General features: G+C 39.7%; 1 protein-coding gene across 1 annotated transcript in view; it reads left to right on the top strand.

The window, feature by feature from the left end:
• SPATA17 (spermatogenesis associated 17) overlaps positions 1-15398 on the top strand; it is a 237148-nt gene that overhangs the window by 47832 nt on the left and 173918 nt on the right. Inside the window, exon 4 of the mRNA XM_055419887.2 lies at positions 4935-4985. Coding sequence (XP_055275862.1) covers positions 4935-4985 — 51 coding nt within the window. The remainder of the gene's footprint in view (positions 1-4934; positions 4986-15398) is intronic.

Raw genomic sequence — 15398 nt, 5'->3', positions numbered from 1 at the left:
AGTGAACAAGGGAAAGCATATGCACAAAATACTCATGATTATTTGATAATAAATCATTTTAATGATCATACTCAAAATTATAAAATGAGGATGGCACTGATGTGGAAAATAACAAAGGCACAGGCTCCCCAGATCTGTTATCCATATGTGCATGGCTTCTAAAATTTCCAGTGTCATCACTTTACTGCAAATAGTTCCTCTGTATTGCCTGGCCTAGCAAATAAAGCCAGTTGATCTGGTCAGGTTTATGTAGACGCATCATCCAAATTTAGGCTTCTTGGGTACTCAGAGGTAAAGAACCAGCCTGCCAGTGCTGGAGACACAGGAGACGTGGGTTCAATCCCTGAGTCGGAAAAATCGCCTGGAGGAAGAAAAGGCAACCCACTCCAGTATTTTTGGCTGGGAAATCCCATGGACAGAGGAGCCTTGTGGGTTATAGCCCATGGGGTCACAAAAGAGTCGGCACAACAGAGCACACACACACACACACACCACTTAAATTTATTATAAATATGTATTACTTCTGTTTTTGAAAATGATCAAGCATTTGAAACTCAGATTTTCTTGGCCTCCAACCTAAAGGCTCAGCAGTAACAGAAAAGATTGGTTAATTTATGATAAGTTCATGTAACAAAATATCAATATAGCCGTTGTATATAAAAATATGTGAAAAAGAAACTTGAAACTGAGGAAGAGGAAATACCTGTCCTAGGTCTGTCTAAACTAGGTGGAAAAACCTTTATTAGAAATTAAGGCATCGGGGATTTAAGGAGGAGAATTTGCTGAGTTTAAGACTTTAGAGGCGGAGCATGTCTAGTTCCCAGGGTCTGGAACATGACTATGAAAGTAAGTTGACAGCACTGGGACTGAGAAAGACGGGGGAGTTGTGAGAACAAGTATTTGAGTGTGTTGTGGATCCATGGATTTGACAAGTCTCAGGATAACAGCTGGAGTTGTAAAGAGTAAGATCTGTTGCTTGGTTTATTGGAGCAGGGCAGGGAGGCGACAAGGAGGAAAGAAGAGTGGACCTGAGGAGGATTAACAACTCCGAAAATGGAGGGAGAGCGACAAATGTAGTAAGTTTGAGAACTGACAGTGAGGTTTTTGTTGTTGTTTGTTTGTTCTTTGGGTTTTTGTTGTGGTTGTGGTTTTTCCGGGAGTACTTCCTCCTGTCTGAACTGGTTTGCAGGTATCCACTGGAGCTGAGAGAATGCCAGCTGCTTCTTGGAGTGGGGGAGAAAAGGTAGCTTCTCCTGTAAATGCTTGCAAGAAAAACAGAGAGAGAATTGGATCAGTTAGAAAAGAATGATAAGACGTTGCAGGCAAAGGGAATAGTGTGAGTGTGGAAGTGGAGAAAAGATAATAATTTGATCAGATTGAGGTTTAAAGGAGTGGCCTGGTGAGAGATGGGCTTCCCTGTGGCTCAGCGGTAAAGAATCTGCCTGCCAGTGCAGGAGACCTGGGTACCATCCCTGAGTCAGGAAGATCCCCTGGAGGAGGGCATGGCAACCCACTCCAGTATTCTTGCCTGGAGAATCCCAAGGACAGAGGAGCCTGGAGGGCTACGGTCCATGGGGTTGCAAAGAGTCAGACACGACTTAGCGACTAAAAAATGACAATGGTGAGAGATAATTGGAGAACAAAATTGGGACCTGATATGGTGAGTTTTGAATACCACTTGACCTGTAAGAGAGTGTTTCTCATTTATCCCCACCCTCGCTCCACACTGTAATTCACCTGATTGAAAAAAAAGAAACTCAAATATGAAATATGCTCCCATCAATATCACAGATCCATTCCCATCAAACAGCAGTCCTGTCTGAAAGGTCCACATGGATATTAAGCACTCAGAAAATTGCTTTTAAAGGAAAACAACTTCCAAAAATAATTTTAAAGCCTTCTAAAAATTGAGCTAGATGACATAACAAAGCCCATATAGTGAACAAGTGGTTAATTCAGTGTTCAGATGCTGTGTTTCATCCCAGGAATTCTTTCTACTCTATCTGTTGTAAATGCAACATATTAATTCTGTTTGTCTTTCTCTCTTCTTTCTCCCTCTCCCTCTCATTCCCTTTCTTCATTTATTCAACAAATATTTTGGGAATGTCTAAATGTTTGCATGACATTGAAATTATCATATTTTATGCTTGAACTTCACCCCAGATCTTTAGTTTTATTCTTTAAAAATAGACTTGGTACCTCAACAATAAGATATAAGATTAATTTTTAGTAAGGAAACTTTTGAGAATATCTGCTAATGAATTACTATAGTCTGTGGTTCCTAGATATATTATTAATATTTAGTAGTTAGGATATGCTTTGCTTATCAAACTCCATGGAATGAATGAAAAAAACTTTTAGGACAGACAGAAACCTGAAAAATAATATTAAGAACATAGGCTTTGGTATGAATTATCATTTAACTACTCATGTAACCAAAAGGGCAAATATTAGCATAACAAACTTCATGGCTCGGAATAGAAATATAGAGACTAAGATGAATTTTTTAGAACTTTGGAAGTGTTCAGAGTGTCTCATAGATAGCTTATGAAAATGTACAAGTCACAATCAAAAATTATTTTTTAGTGTTTTTTCTTAAGCTGTGATAAAATATATGTAGCGTAAAATCGATCATTTTGATATTTTTAACTGTACCATCCAGTGACATTAAGTCCAGTCACATTGTTACACAACTGCCACCACTGCCCAGCTCCAAAACTCTTCCATCATCTCAAAGGGAAACTCTGTACCCAATAAACAGTATCTGCTGTGCTTCCTCCAGCGCCTGGTAACCACTATTGGGCTGTCTGTCTCTGTGAATTTGACTATTCCAGGTACCTCATATAAATGAATCATGCAGTGTTTTCTGCCAAGTTTTGCTGGTATTTTCAGAAGCATCTGGGCTAGAGATTGAGAATAAATGTAACATCAATCTGGGCTTCATATAAGAATGATAATTTAGAATCAAAGTACTTTTCTACCTTTTAACTATAAAATTAGTTAAAGTTTAGGTTCAAACATATTTCTCTCTTCTTCATTCAGAATAAAATTTAACTTCTTATACCTTTTAGAATTTTAAGTAAGTACGTGTTAGTCACTCAGTCCTGCCCGACTCTTTGCGACCCTATGGACTGCAGCCCACCAGGCTCCTCTGTCCATGAGATTTTCCAGGCAAGGATACTGGAGTGGGTTGCCATTTCCTTCTCCAGGAAATATTCCCAACCCAGGGATTGAACTGGAGTCTCCTGTACTGCAGGCAGATTCTTTACCGACTGAGCTACAGGGAAGTCTCTTTGGAATTTTACTTATAGTTAAATTATATACTTTGAGCCACAAAATGTATAACAGTGACAATCCCTTTCCTAATGACCATCAGCTTTGCACCTTAAATACTTTATCTCATTTTATTCTTCACAACAACTTCGTGAAGTATGTGATGTATCATTTTATGAGGATAGAAGTCAAGACGACTTCAAGTACCATATTCAAGCTACCCAGCTGGTAAGAGCAAGGTTAGGAATTGAACTCAGGGCTGTGGCTTGAAAACTCCCTGCTGCTAACTGAAAAGGAGCATGAAAAAGATAAATAATATCATTTCTGAACCCAACTTTCTCAAACATAAAGCTTCCAATGTGTTTCTTCTGTATAAAAATATTTAATGGTTATGTTTGCCCCATGGAAATGCTATATTTAAGTAAATATTTTAAATTCACCTCAAACACCAGGAATTATGCCATGCTTGCTATAAGGAAGAAAGAGAATTTAAAATGAACATCATTGTGTTCATTTGTAAATAACATATTGCAGCCAACTGTTTCCTAATTGCTCAGACTGTTGATAAATAATCCAGCCCTGCTGCTCTCCACAGACAATTTGCTTTGGATCAGATCAGGCAATTCAAACAATACTAATTACAGTGAAACCCTTTTATATGAATTCCTGTTTGTTGCAGGGGAGAAAACCCCTATATGAAAGCTTAAGACACTTAACTCTGATTTTTGCTGAAACCTCACTACTATTATCCAGGCTCAAGTTCTATTAGTCTGATCAGTTTTGATTAAATAAAAATGGATAAAGTTGTATTTTGTGTGAAAAAATATGTATTTCAATGTTTATTGTACTGTCATGAATTATGTTAATTATATCTTTTTAATTGAAAGAACAGATGTGAAAGTTTTATTTAAAGCAATATTTTCATTGGATAAGCCCTGTTGCTAAATATTTACTGTCACAGAGATTTGTATATGAATAGATAAATGTGTCTGTACCAGAAAGAAACCAAGACTTTAGGAAGTCTTCATTATATCAGGGGATTTGCTATAACATGATATCATTGTATTTATGATTTTATAGTGTTAAAAATGAATATTAAATGAAAGAAAATTCCCAAGGATTACTCAGGAGGCAGCTAAGTACATAACATTTTGTACAGATGGTTGGAAGGCACAATTTTGCTCCATCACTGCATCCATATCCTTGAACGATTTCGACTGAAGACAGCATTTCTTTGAATTTTTCATTAAACCAGACGTCTTGAAATATGAATTCCTTTTATGTTTCTGTGAGTTTTGGCTAAAAGAACCCCAGTGAATAAATCATACAATACTACGTGTCACCAGCACTTGTGAATATTTCTGCTTTGTTATTCTATTCTCAGTAGAGCACCATTGATTATCAAACTCAGCGGAGAGCATTTTATGATCATATATCTCCATTAGCTCCTAGTTTGACTACCATAGATTTTTCTGGTTAAGCCTGCATTATGTATTAGGAAGCCTATCTCTTCAATACAAAGTTTGATTTCATTTTTCTAAGCCTAGGACTCTTATTATGTATTATGTATAAAGATTCTTATGTTTTATATGTAAAAATAGGCTGTACTGTCTTTGTGTAAAACTAAAATATATGCCATCTTTTTTTTTCTTGATTCACAGTTAGCGTATTACACTATGAAGATGAATCTCTACAATGCAATGGCTGTCAGGGTAAATATTTCTTCACTTGTTAAACAAATGAAAAGTCAATTGTGCCCTGAATTCACTTTTAATAAAATGAGCAAACCAGAATAATGCAAATTTGATTGATATGCTAATGGTAAAGAGAGAAAAGAGTACATAGTTAAAAAGTTAGTTATACTAAATAGTCTTGGCAGTATTAAAAATTAGAGTAAAATGTAAAACATGTAATTATCAATGCTTATGTTTTAGAATGTTAAATATCTCTGAGCCATGACTAGAGAAAGACTGTAAATATTAATGAAGCAATGTATTAGTTTCCATATGTCATATAGAATATTGTGATAAATAGACGAGCATGGTTCTGTAGTATAAGGTTCCTGCCCAATACAAATCAATTAGAAATTATTCATATGATTTCACAGTAAGTTTCCAGCTTGGACGTTTTATTTCTGTCATTTCTGTGTTCATTTTTATGTGTTACTTGCCTAATAGGAAACTGAATTTTGTGATTATGAAGCTTCCTTGGTTTCTGCACAGCTTTGGGGAAGAGCCACAGCAAAAGTATTATTTCTTTTGTGTCAGACAGTATGATAATAGTTTAATTGTGAAGCTGTTATAAATGGGGAAATGACTTAGGTGAATTCAATTAATGTCCTTAAAACCCATGTTTTAATTTTATTTTACCTTCTCATATTCTCTTTCATTGATCTATTAATTCTTGTTTCTACTCATAATGGATTTTATTTTGGGTGAAGCAAGATAGGCAAAAACTCTCTGAAAGTCCTGTGTTTAACTAAGGCAGTTAAATTTGCATTATTTTGATGACGTATACTGTTTTGGGAAAGGGCTTTCTTATGCGAGTGTGACTGTATAGGAGCCCAGCCCAGGGGCAATCTCCAGTATCTGTCTACCTCTGTGTTTCCATACGTAGTTTGAGGGAAAAAAAGAAGAGGAAAAAGCAGATTTTTTTGTTGTTGCTTTTCCTGAGCCAGAGGAGAAACTCCAGGTGCACTGGGCTATATTTCCCTCTCTTAGAAATACAGTAATATAAGAAAATAATGTGGTTTTCCTCTTTTAACAGGAATGCTTGAGTCTGGGAATTTAGGAGAGTCTAATTCTCTGTACAGTTCTGCTAAAGGCTTAACTTCTGAGCTTAAAATAATGTTACTTTTTTTTTTCTTTTTTGCGCACCTCTGTTAGATATGCCTGTAAAGTAAAAAGCAATAGATAACAGAGAATCTAAAGCAAATGATGATGGGAGGTTCAAGGTTCCCAGAGGTCATCAGGGGAGACAGAGGCACAGGAGTCAGGGCTAGAAAAACACATTATCGCGTTTATTTTTTAGCCCCTAATTTTGTATTGAATTCAGATCTGGTTTGAATCGTTAAGATTCCTTTTACCTTGACTAGGCATGTCTAGGGCCTCCCAGGTGGCACAGTGGTAAAGAATCTACCAGAAATTCAGGAGACGCAGGTTCGATCCCTGGGTCAGGAAGATCCCCTGGAGAAGGAAACGGCAACCCACTCCAGTACTCTTGCCTGGGAACTCCCATGGACAGAGGAGTCTGGCGGGCTACAGTCCATGGGGTCGCAAATGAGTCGGACACAAGTGAGCAGCTGAACAACAACAATAACAACAGGCATGTCTAAGAAATCCACATCAATGCAGACCACTCAGAAGGCAGCGTTTTTGAGTTATTCTAACAGCATACTCGGAGAAGGCAATGGCACGCCACTCCCGTACTCTTGCCTAGAAAATCGCATGGACGGAGGAGCCTGGTGGGCTGCAGTCAATGGGGTCGCTATGAGTCACACACGACTGAGCGACTTCACTTTCCCTTTTCACTTTCACACATTGGAGAAGGAAATGGCAACCCACTCCAGTGTTCTTGCCTGGAGAATCCCAGGGACGGGGGAGCCTGGTCGGCTGCCGTCTATGGGGTCGCATGGAGTTGGACACGGCTGAAGCGACTTAGCAGCAGCAGCAACAGCATACTAAAATCTGTATTTCCTAATGTTACCAAACCAAACTTGGTTCCACTTGCCCCCAGATAGTGAAGCCAGTCTACTGATACCAGGTTGGGTGAAGGAAGGTGCAGTGTTTAGTACAGAAACCAAGCAAGGAGTCCAGGCAGCGAGTGCTTAAAAGACCCAAACTTCCCGAAGTCTTTCAGGGAAAGGTTTTTAAGGACAGTGTGAGGGTGGGGAGTTATGGGGTGGGTGGTCAGTTCATGGACATTCTTCTGACTGGACATTCTTCTGTTTAGTGGTGAGGTAATTGGGAGTCAAGAAAACCTTCCAGGTCCAGCAGGCCTGGGGGTCTGGGGTTTCCATGCTGTGGGCCGTATATAGTTCACTTTTTCCACCTGGTGGGGGTTTTAGTATCTGCAAAACAGCCATGTCAAAGGGCATGGCTCAGAATATTAGCTATAATCCTTGAGGAGGAGCTAAATTTTTTGACTTTGTTTAATGTCTAAACAATTATTATTATTTTGCTTGCTTGACTGTTTTCCTTTCTTTCTGCATTTTCTCACTTCTCTGATTAAATATACTCTTTGGAAATTCAGGGAAGGCCTCGGAAGCTAGAGGTTTTCTACAAATAAAAGGCAGTTGGAGGACGTGGGGTGGGGTTCTTTTCCATGAATGCCCCATAGGATCCTGCTCAATTACACCTAATAGCATTGCCCAGTCTCACCTTTTCTTTGATTAATATCAGTGGAAGATGTTGAACTCTGCCTTAGTCCTGTGATCTTAGAAAACAGCAAACTTGAACGCACCCCGCCTCCACCCCCCCCAACTCTTGTGTTTGAGAAACAGCTTACTGCAAAAAATAACAAAAATAAAAACAAAAAACCACCCTTTCCCACATGACTTAGATAAGAGGTACAGATGCCCCTTGTTCACCCATAACAAAGCTAGACACGGTCCCCCAAATTCCTCCTTCACCTCACAACTGATTAGCTGAACTGTTTGTCCCCACTGATCAACTGGAGAAAAACAGTTTCATTAACCAAGCTGAGGGTAAGCTTCTCTCCTTCTCCCAGGTCCCCTGACTTTGTTCAGCACATGGAGTCTCCTTAGTTCCTCCTCGTGAGAATGGTCTTTGGGGGTAAAGCATTCTCTGATCTGCTCTCTGATTATGCTGCCCTTTCATTCCCACTTGCCCATATCAGGTTCTTCCCAGCCATGTTCACACCTTCTTATAAAAGAAAAACTCTTTTTGCCTGATTTCCACCATGCTCGCAATTGTTATGGCCAAAGATTCTCCGTGTCTCAATAGTCCACCTCCATCTCCTGCCGGAGTCATTTACCCCCAGTTTCTTGCAGTAACTCTTTCAAGTCAAGTCTCTCCTGGCTATGTCCAGATTTTTTTTTTTTAATTTGACACATTCCAGGAGACAAGAGTAAAGGTGGGAATGCAGTGGTCATTAAGTGAAAGGAAGGAAGACGTGAGCATTACCTCGAGGTTGAAATGGAAAAGACTCTGATGCTGGGAAAGGTTGGGGGCGGGAGGAGAAGGGGACGACCGAGGGTGAGATGGCTGGATGGCATCACCGACTCGATGGACATGAGTTTGAGTGAACTCCGGGAGTTGGTGATGGACAGGGAGGCCTGGCGTGCTGAGATTCATGGGGTCGCGGAGAGTCGGACACGACTGAGCGACTGAACTGAACTGAACTGAACTGATCCACTGAAGACACAGGAATTCTCGCGAGGCTCTGTGGAATTCTCGCGACTCTCTGTGTAAATACTGCTGCTGCTGCTAAGTCACTTCAGTCCTGTCCGACTCTGTGCGACCCGTTAGACGGCAGCCTACCAGGCTTCCCCATCCCTGGGATTCACCAGGCAAGAATACTGGAGTGGGTTGCCATTTCCTTCTCCAATGCATGAAAGTGAAAAGTGAAAGTGAAGTCGCTCATTCGTGTCCGACTCCGTGACCTCATGGACTGTCGCCTACCAGGCTCCTCCGTCCATGGGATTTTCCAAGCAAGAGTACTAGAGTGGGTTGCCATTGCCTTCTCCTAATATGACCAACCTAGATAGCATATTAAAAACTACTGTGGGAAATTTGAAATAGAAACACTTCTCTGCAAAGGCGTTCAAAGACCTCCTTCAGAGATTTGGATGAGTTAATTTGGTAACTTGGTAATGAGGAATCAGGAATAAGGCTCACTTGCATAGAGGCTGGTGTGACCGCCTAACAAAGATTAATTTTTAGCATGAGGCAATCACATGGCCAGAACTGAACTTATTTGTAAGTGGACATGGGCACATCTATTTGTAAGTGGATTTCTTTGCAAGACGGTGCTCTGAAAATTTTGCTCTCTGTGGGAGTGAGAGGCTACAGAGACAAATGCATGGTCCACATACCTTCTATATTGTGCACATCTGAAGCTTACAACCCTAACTGGATACCAGCAGCTGAAGTTTTCCTTCTAATCTCTACAACTCTGCCTTTTCAATTTATAAGCTACCAAATAATTTTGCTCAAAAGAGTTACCCTTTAAGTAATTTAAATATGGATGACAGTAAGTGTACAGGAGGAAGAATTTATAAGAGTAACCGATAACTACAGAAAATATATATGGCCAATAATATTCAACCAGGTACATTTTTATATATGTACCTAAATCATATAGTAGAAAATTAAAAAAAAACAACTTTTGTCTTACTCTGCTTCATATACTGAGTCAATTGCAAATTATGTATTTGACTATTGACTCCAAGCATGACAAATTATATTCAACTGTGAGAGGCCAGTGGAGCATTTCTGAAAAGAGAAGGAATTCAAAATTTTCATTTGTGGCTTATCCATTCTTAAATATATGTCACTTTTGTATAATGAAGAATAAATTATATATATGTCTTTGTTTAATGACAGTTGTTCATATCTCAATTTGCTGCATTTAGTTTTTAAAGGGTCACCTTTTCTCTAAAGACTTTACGATCCCCCTACCCATGTAGAATTGATCACTCTCTTTTTTTTTTTATGTCCCTGTTTTACCATCAACATACTTCTGTTATAGAACCTGTAACAGTTTATTATCCTTACTAATTTGCAGGCCTTTTTCCACTCCCCACACAGTGTACGTCCCTTGGGGCCCGGATCCTATCTTCTTAGTCTTTGAATCTACAGTTCCTGGCTTATACTAGGTGTTTAAATAAATGGCCTGTATAAATCAATGGATATTGGCTCATGTTTTTTTAAACAAGGAGTAAAAACAAAAACTGTTGGCTTCAAGTACTCTTTAAAAGACAAAAAATCATGTCTAAGTCCCCTGGTGGCCTTGTTGGAAATTATTTAAGCCCTTACTGGGAGATCTTTAAGGCTTTCTTGAGTGCTTGATTAGGCTAGGTGGTGTAGGTAAACTGCACATAGAAAGGTAATATTTGGTCAATGTAATTCACATATAAATGGAAGGTCTCATGAGCGTTGGGACCTTTGCCAAAGTGTTATAAGACTTACAGGCTTGAAGGAGGTCTGCTATGATATCACCTGCTATTAGCACCCACACTGTGCCTGTACAAAACCCCTGCTACTGATTTGCAGCTCGGCCAGTGACAGTCAATTAATACAGCAATAACTTGCTCAGTAAATTTTTATCTTAGCTCCCAGGGCCCTATTCCTCATGTTTCTCCATGCGCCACTTTATTGCCTTTCTGGTCTTTGAATTTACTCCAGATTAGAGTTCTGCTTTTCCTCCAGCATCTTGTCTACTCCATTGTGGATCTCATTCAAATTTGTCCTCCAATATTTTCTTTTTCAGTTCTTGCTCTTTGAACAGTTTTTAGTATCTTATGCAGATATCTGAATTGATTTATTTGCTCAACTTCTTTCTCTCCCTGGTTCATCTAGATGTATGATAGTGTATCTTTTTAAAGACTATAGAACTGACCCTCCAATTCAGATGCTAGTGAGCACTGACTTAAGCATTAGGGTGTCACCTCAGACCCTCCAAACAGGCGACTCAGAGAATCAGTGTTCTAATAATAGAACTAATATAAAGATGAACAGCAGTATTACTTTATGTGTAGAAACTCCACTTAAAAATACCCACATGTAATTAAAAAAAAAAAGTTGCTATTTAGTGGAATTGTTTCATCCGTCCTAAAGGTCTTTTACTTGTTCCTTTTCTCCAGTACTTTGATTTACAGTTTGTGACATCCAGAATTTTTTGCTTCTCTGTGGCTTTAGTTTACTCACTGAACTATCTAGAGGGATTCCTATTGTATGGAATGGCACATAGAGCTAATTCTTCCATTTCCAGGGATACATCCATTCAGCCTCAACTATGTCTTTGAGGCCCCATTTCTGCAATAGAATGGTTCCAGATTCTCATACTTACTACCCAAGCATGAATGGATATAGCTGGTAGATAACTTGGGTATACTTTAGTCAAACCAACTGCCAGTGAGGGCTATATGTCTCTGAGGAAAGAGATTGCAATACCACATATTCCCAAATCTTAGTATATGAGAACCATTGGTAAATAATAACGATGTGCATGTATGCTCAGTCACTTAGTTCTGTCCAACTCTTTGTGAACCTATGGATTGTAGCCCACTGGGCTCCATGTCCATGGAATTTTCTAGGCGAGAATACTGGAATGGGTTGCCATTTCCTCTTTCAGGGGATCTTCCTGACCCAGGGGTTGAACCAATGTCTCCTGTGGCTTTTGCATTGACAGGCGGATTCTTTACCACTGTGCAACATTAAAACTTGGCAATTGCCTAGCAGTTAGCGCTCTCCAGGCACCTAAGTATTTTAAATATTTTTCCCTATTTCCTGAAATGATCAACTCTCTTTTCTTATGTTCAGTTGCTCGATTGTGTCCAACTCTTTGCACGGACATGGCAGCATACCAGGCTTCCCTGTCCATCATCAACTCCCGGAGCCTGCTCAAACTCATGTCCATTTAGTCAGTGATGCCATCCAACCATCTGATCCTCTGTTGTCCCCTTCTCCTCCTGCCTTCAGTCTTTCCCAGCATCAGGGTCTTATTTTCTAATGAGTTGCCTCATCACATCAGGTGTATTGGAGCTTCAGCTTCAGCATTAGTCCTTCCAATGAATATTCAGTATTGATTTCCTTTAGGATTGACTGGTTTGATCTCCTGCAGTCCAAGGGACTCTCAAGAGTCTTCTCCAATACCACAGTCCAAAAGCATCAATTCTTCAGCGTTTAGCCTTCTTTATGGTCCAACTGTCATATCCGTACATGACTACTGGAAAAACCATAACTTTGACTAGATGGACCTTTGTTGGCAAAGTAATGTCTCAACTTTTTAATATTCTGTCTAGGTTTGTAATAACTTTTCTTCCAAGGAGCAAGTGTCTTTTAATATCATGGCTGTAGTCACCATCTGCAGTGATTTTGGAGCCCAGGAAAATCAAGTCTGTCACTGCTTCCATTGTTTCCTGATCTATTTGCCATGAAGTAATGGGACCACTGACAAATGTGGTCCGCTGGAGAAGGGAATGGCAAACCACTTCAGTATTCTTGCCTTGAGAACCCCATGAACAGTATGAAAAGGCAAGTAGATAAACGCTGAAAGATGAACTCCCCAGCTTGGTATGTGCCCGATATGCTACTGGAGATCAGTGGAGAAATAACTCCAGAAAGAATGAAGAGATGGAGCCAAAGCAAAAACAACACCCAGCTGTGGATGAGACTGGTGAGGGAAGCAAGGTCCGATGCTGTAAAGAGCAATATTGCATAGGAACATGGAATGTTAGGTCCATGAACCGAGGCAAATTGGAAGTGGTCAAACAGGAGATGACAAGAGTGAACATTGACATTTTAGAAATCAGAGAACTAAAATGGACTGGAATGGGTGAATTTAACTCAGATGACCTTTATATCTACTATTGTGGGCAAGAATCCCTATTGTGGAGTAGCCGTCATAGTCAACAAAAGAGTCCAAAATGCAGTACTTGCATGCAGTTTCAAAAATGACAGAATAATCTCTGTTCATTTCCAAGGCAAACCATTCAATAGCATGGTAATCCAAGTCTATGCCCCGACCAGTAATGTTGAAGAAGCTGAAGTTGAACGGTTCTATGAAGACCTACAAGACCTTCTAGAACTAATACCCCAAAAAGATGTCCTTTTCATTATAGGGGGCTGGAATGCAAAAGTAGGAAGTCAAGAGCTACCCAGAGTAACAGGCAAATTTGGCCTTGGAGTACAGAATGAAGCAGGGCAAATGCTAATAAAGATTTGCCAAGAGAACGCACTGGTCATAACAAACATCCTCTTCCAACAACACAAGAGAAGACTCTACACATGGACATCACCAGATGATCAACACCAAAATCAGATTGATTATATTCTTTGCAGCCAAAGATGGAGAAGCTCTATACAGTCAACTAAAACAAGACTGGGAGCTGACTGTGGCTTAGATCATGAACTCCTTATTGCCAAATTCAGACGTAAATTGTAGAAAGTAGGGAAAACCACTAGACCATTCAGGTATGACCTAAATCAAATCCCTTCTGACTATACAGTGGAAGTGAGAAATAGATTTAAAGGGCTACATCTGATAGAGTGCTGAATGAACTATGGACGGAGGTTCTTGACACTGTACAGAAGACAGGGATCAAGAAAATCCCTAAGAAAAAGAAATTCAAAAAAGCAAAATGGCTATCTGAGGAGGCCTTACAAATAGCTGTGAAAAGAAGAGAAGTGAAAAGCAAAGGAGAAAAGGAAAGATATACCCATTTGAATGCAGAGTTCGAAAGAATAGCAAGGAGAGATAAGAAAGCCTTCCTCAGTGATCAGTACAAAGAAATAGAGGAAAACAATAGAATGGGAAAGACAAGAGATCTCTTCAAGAAAATTAGAGATACCAGGGACATTTCATGCAAAGATGGACACAATAAAGGATAAAATGGTATGGACCTAACAGAAGCAGAAGATATTAAGAAAAGGTGGCAAGAATACACAGAAGAACTGTACAAAAAAGATCTTCATGACCCAGATAATCACAGTGGTTTGATCACTCACCTAGAGCCAAACATTATGGAATGTGAGGTCAAGTGGGCCTTAGGAAGCATCACTATGAACAAAGCTAGTGGAGGTGATGGAATTACAGTTGAGCTATTTCAAATCCTAAAAGATGATGCTATGAAAGTGCTGCACTCAATATGCCAGCAAATTTGGAAAACTCAGCAGTGGCCACAGGACTGGAAAAGGTCAGTTTTCATTCCAGTCCCAAAGAAAGGCAATGGCAAAGAATGCTCAAATATTGCACAATTGTATTCATCTCACACACTAGTAAAGTAATGCTTAAAAGTCTCCAAGCCAGGCTTCAACAATACATGAACCGTGAACTTCCAAAGGTTCAAGCTGTTTTAGAAAAGGCAGAGGAACCAGAGGTCAAATTGCCAATATCTGTTAGATCATTGAAAAAGAAAGAGAGTCTCAGAAAAACATCTATTTCTGCTTTATTGACTATGCCAAAGCCTTTGACTGTGTGGATCACAATAAACTGTGGGAAATTCTTCAAGAGATTAGAATACCAGACCATCTTACCTACCTCCTGAGAAATCTGTATGCAGGTCAGGAAGCAACAGTTAGAACTGGACATGGAACAACTTCCTTTCGAAGTAGGAAAAGGAGTACATCGAAGCTGTATATTGTCACCCTGCTAATTTAACTTATATGCAGAGTACATCATGAGAAACACTGGGTAGATGTAGCCTAAGCTGGAATCAAGATTGCCGGGAGAAATATCAATAACCTCAGATATGCAGATGGCCCCACCCTTATGGCAGAAAGTGAAAAAGAACTAAAGAGTCTCTTGATGAAAGTAAAAGAGAAGAGTGAAAAAATTGGCTTAAAACTCAACATTCAGAAAACTAAGATCATGGCATCTGGTCCCATCACTTCATGGCAAAAAAATAGGGAAACAGTGGAAACAGTGGCAGACTTTATTTTTTGGGCCTCCAAAATTACTGAAGATGGTGACTGCAGCCATGAAATTAAAGGATGCTTACTTCTTGGTAGGAAAGTTATGAACAGCCTAGACAGCATATTAAAAAGCAGAGACAATATACTTTGCCAACCAAGGTCCATCTATTCAAGGCTGTGATTTTTCCAGTAGTCATGTATGAATGTGAGAGTTGGACTGTAAAGAAATTTGAGCTCCAAGAATTGATGCTTTTGAACTGTGGTGTTGGAAAAGACTCTTGAGAGTCCCTTGGACTGCAAGGAGATCCAACCAGTCCATCCTAAAGGAAATCAGTCCTGAATATTCATTGGAAGGACTGATGCTGAAGCCAAAACTCCAGTACTTTGGCCACCTGATGTGAAGAGCTGACTCATTTGAAAAGACCCTGATGCTGGAGATGATTGAAGGCAGGAGGAGAAGGGGATGAGGTGGTTAGATGGCATCACCAACTCAATGGACATGAGTTTGAATAAACTCTGGCATTGGAT

The sequence above is a fragment of the Moschus berezovskii genome, chromosome 17 (genome assembly GCF_049115385.1).
Source record: "Moschus berezovskii isolate FMDL1 chromosome 17, NW_MosBer_1.0, whole genome shotgun sequence".
In the NCBI taxonomy this organism is placed as follows: domain Eukaryota; kingdom Metazoa; phylum Chordata; class Mammalia; order Artiodactyla; family Moschidae; genus Moschus; species Moschus berezovskii.
The sequence above is the reverse complement of the archived record's forward strand: the minus strand, read 5'-3'. Positions and strand labels throughout refer to the sequence as shown.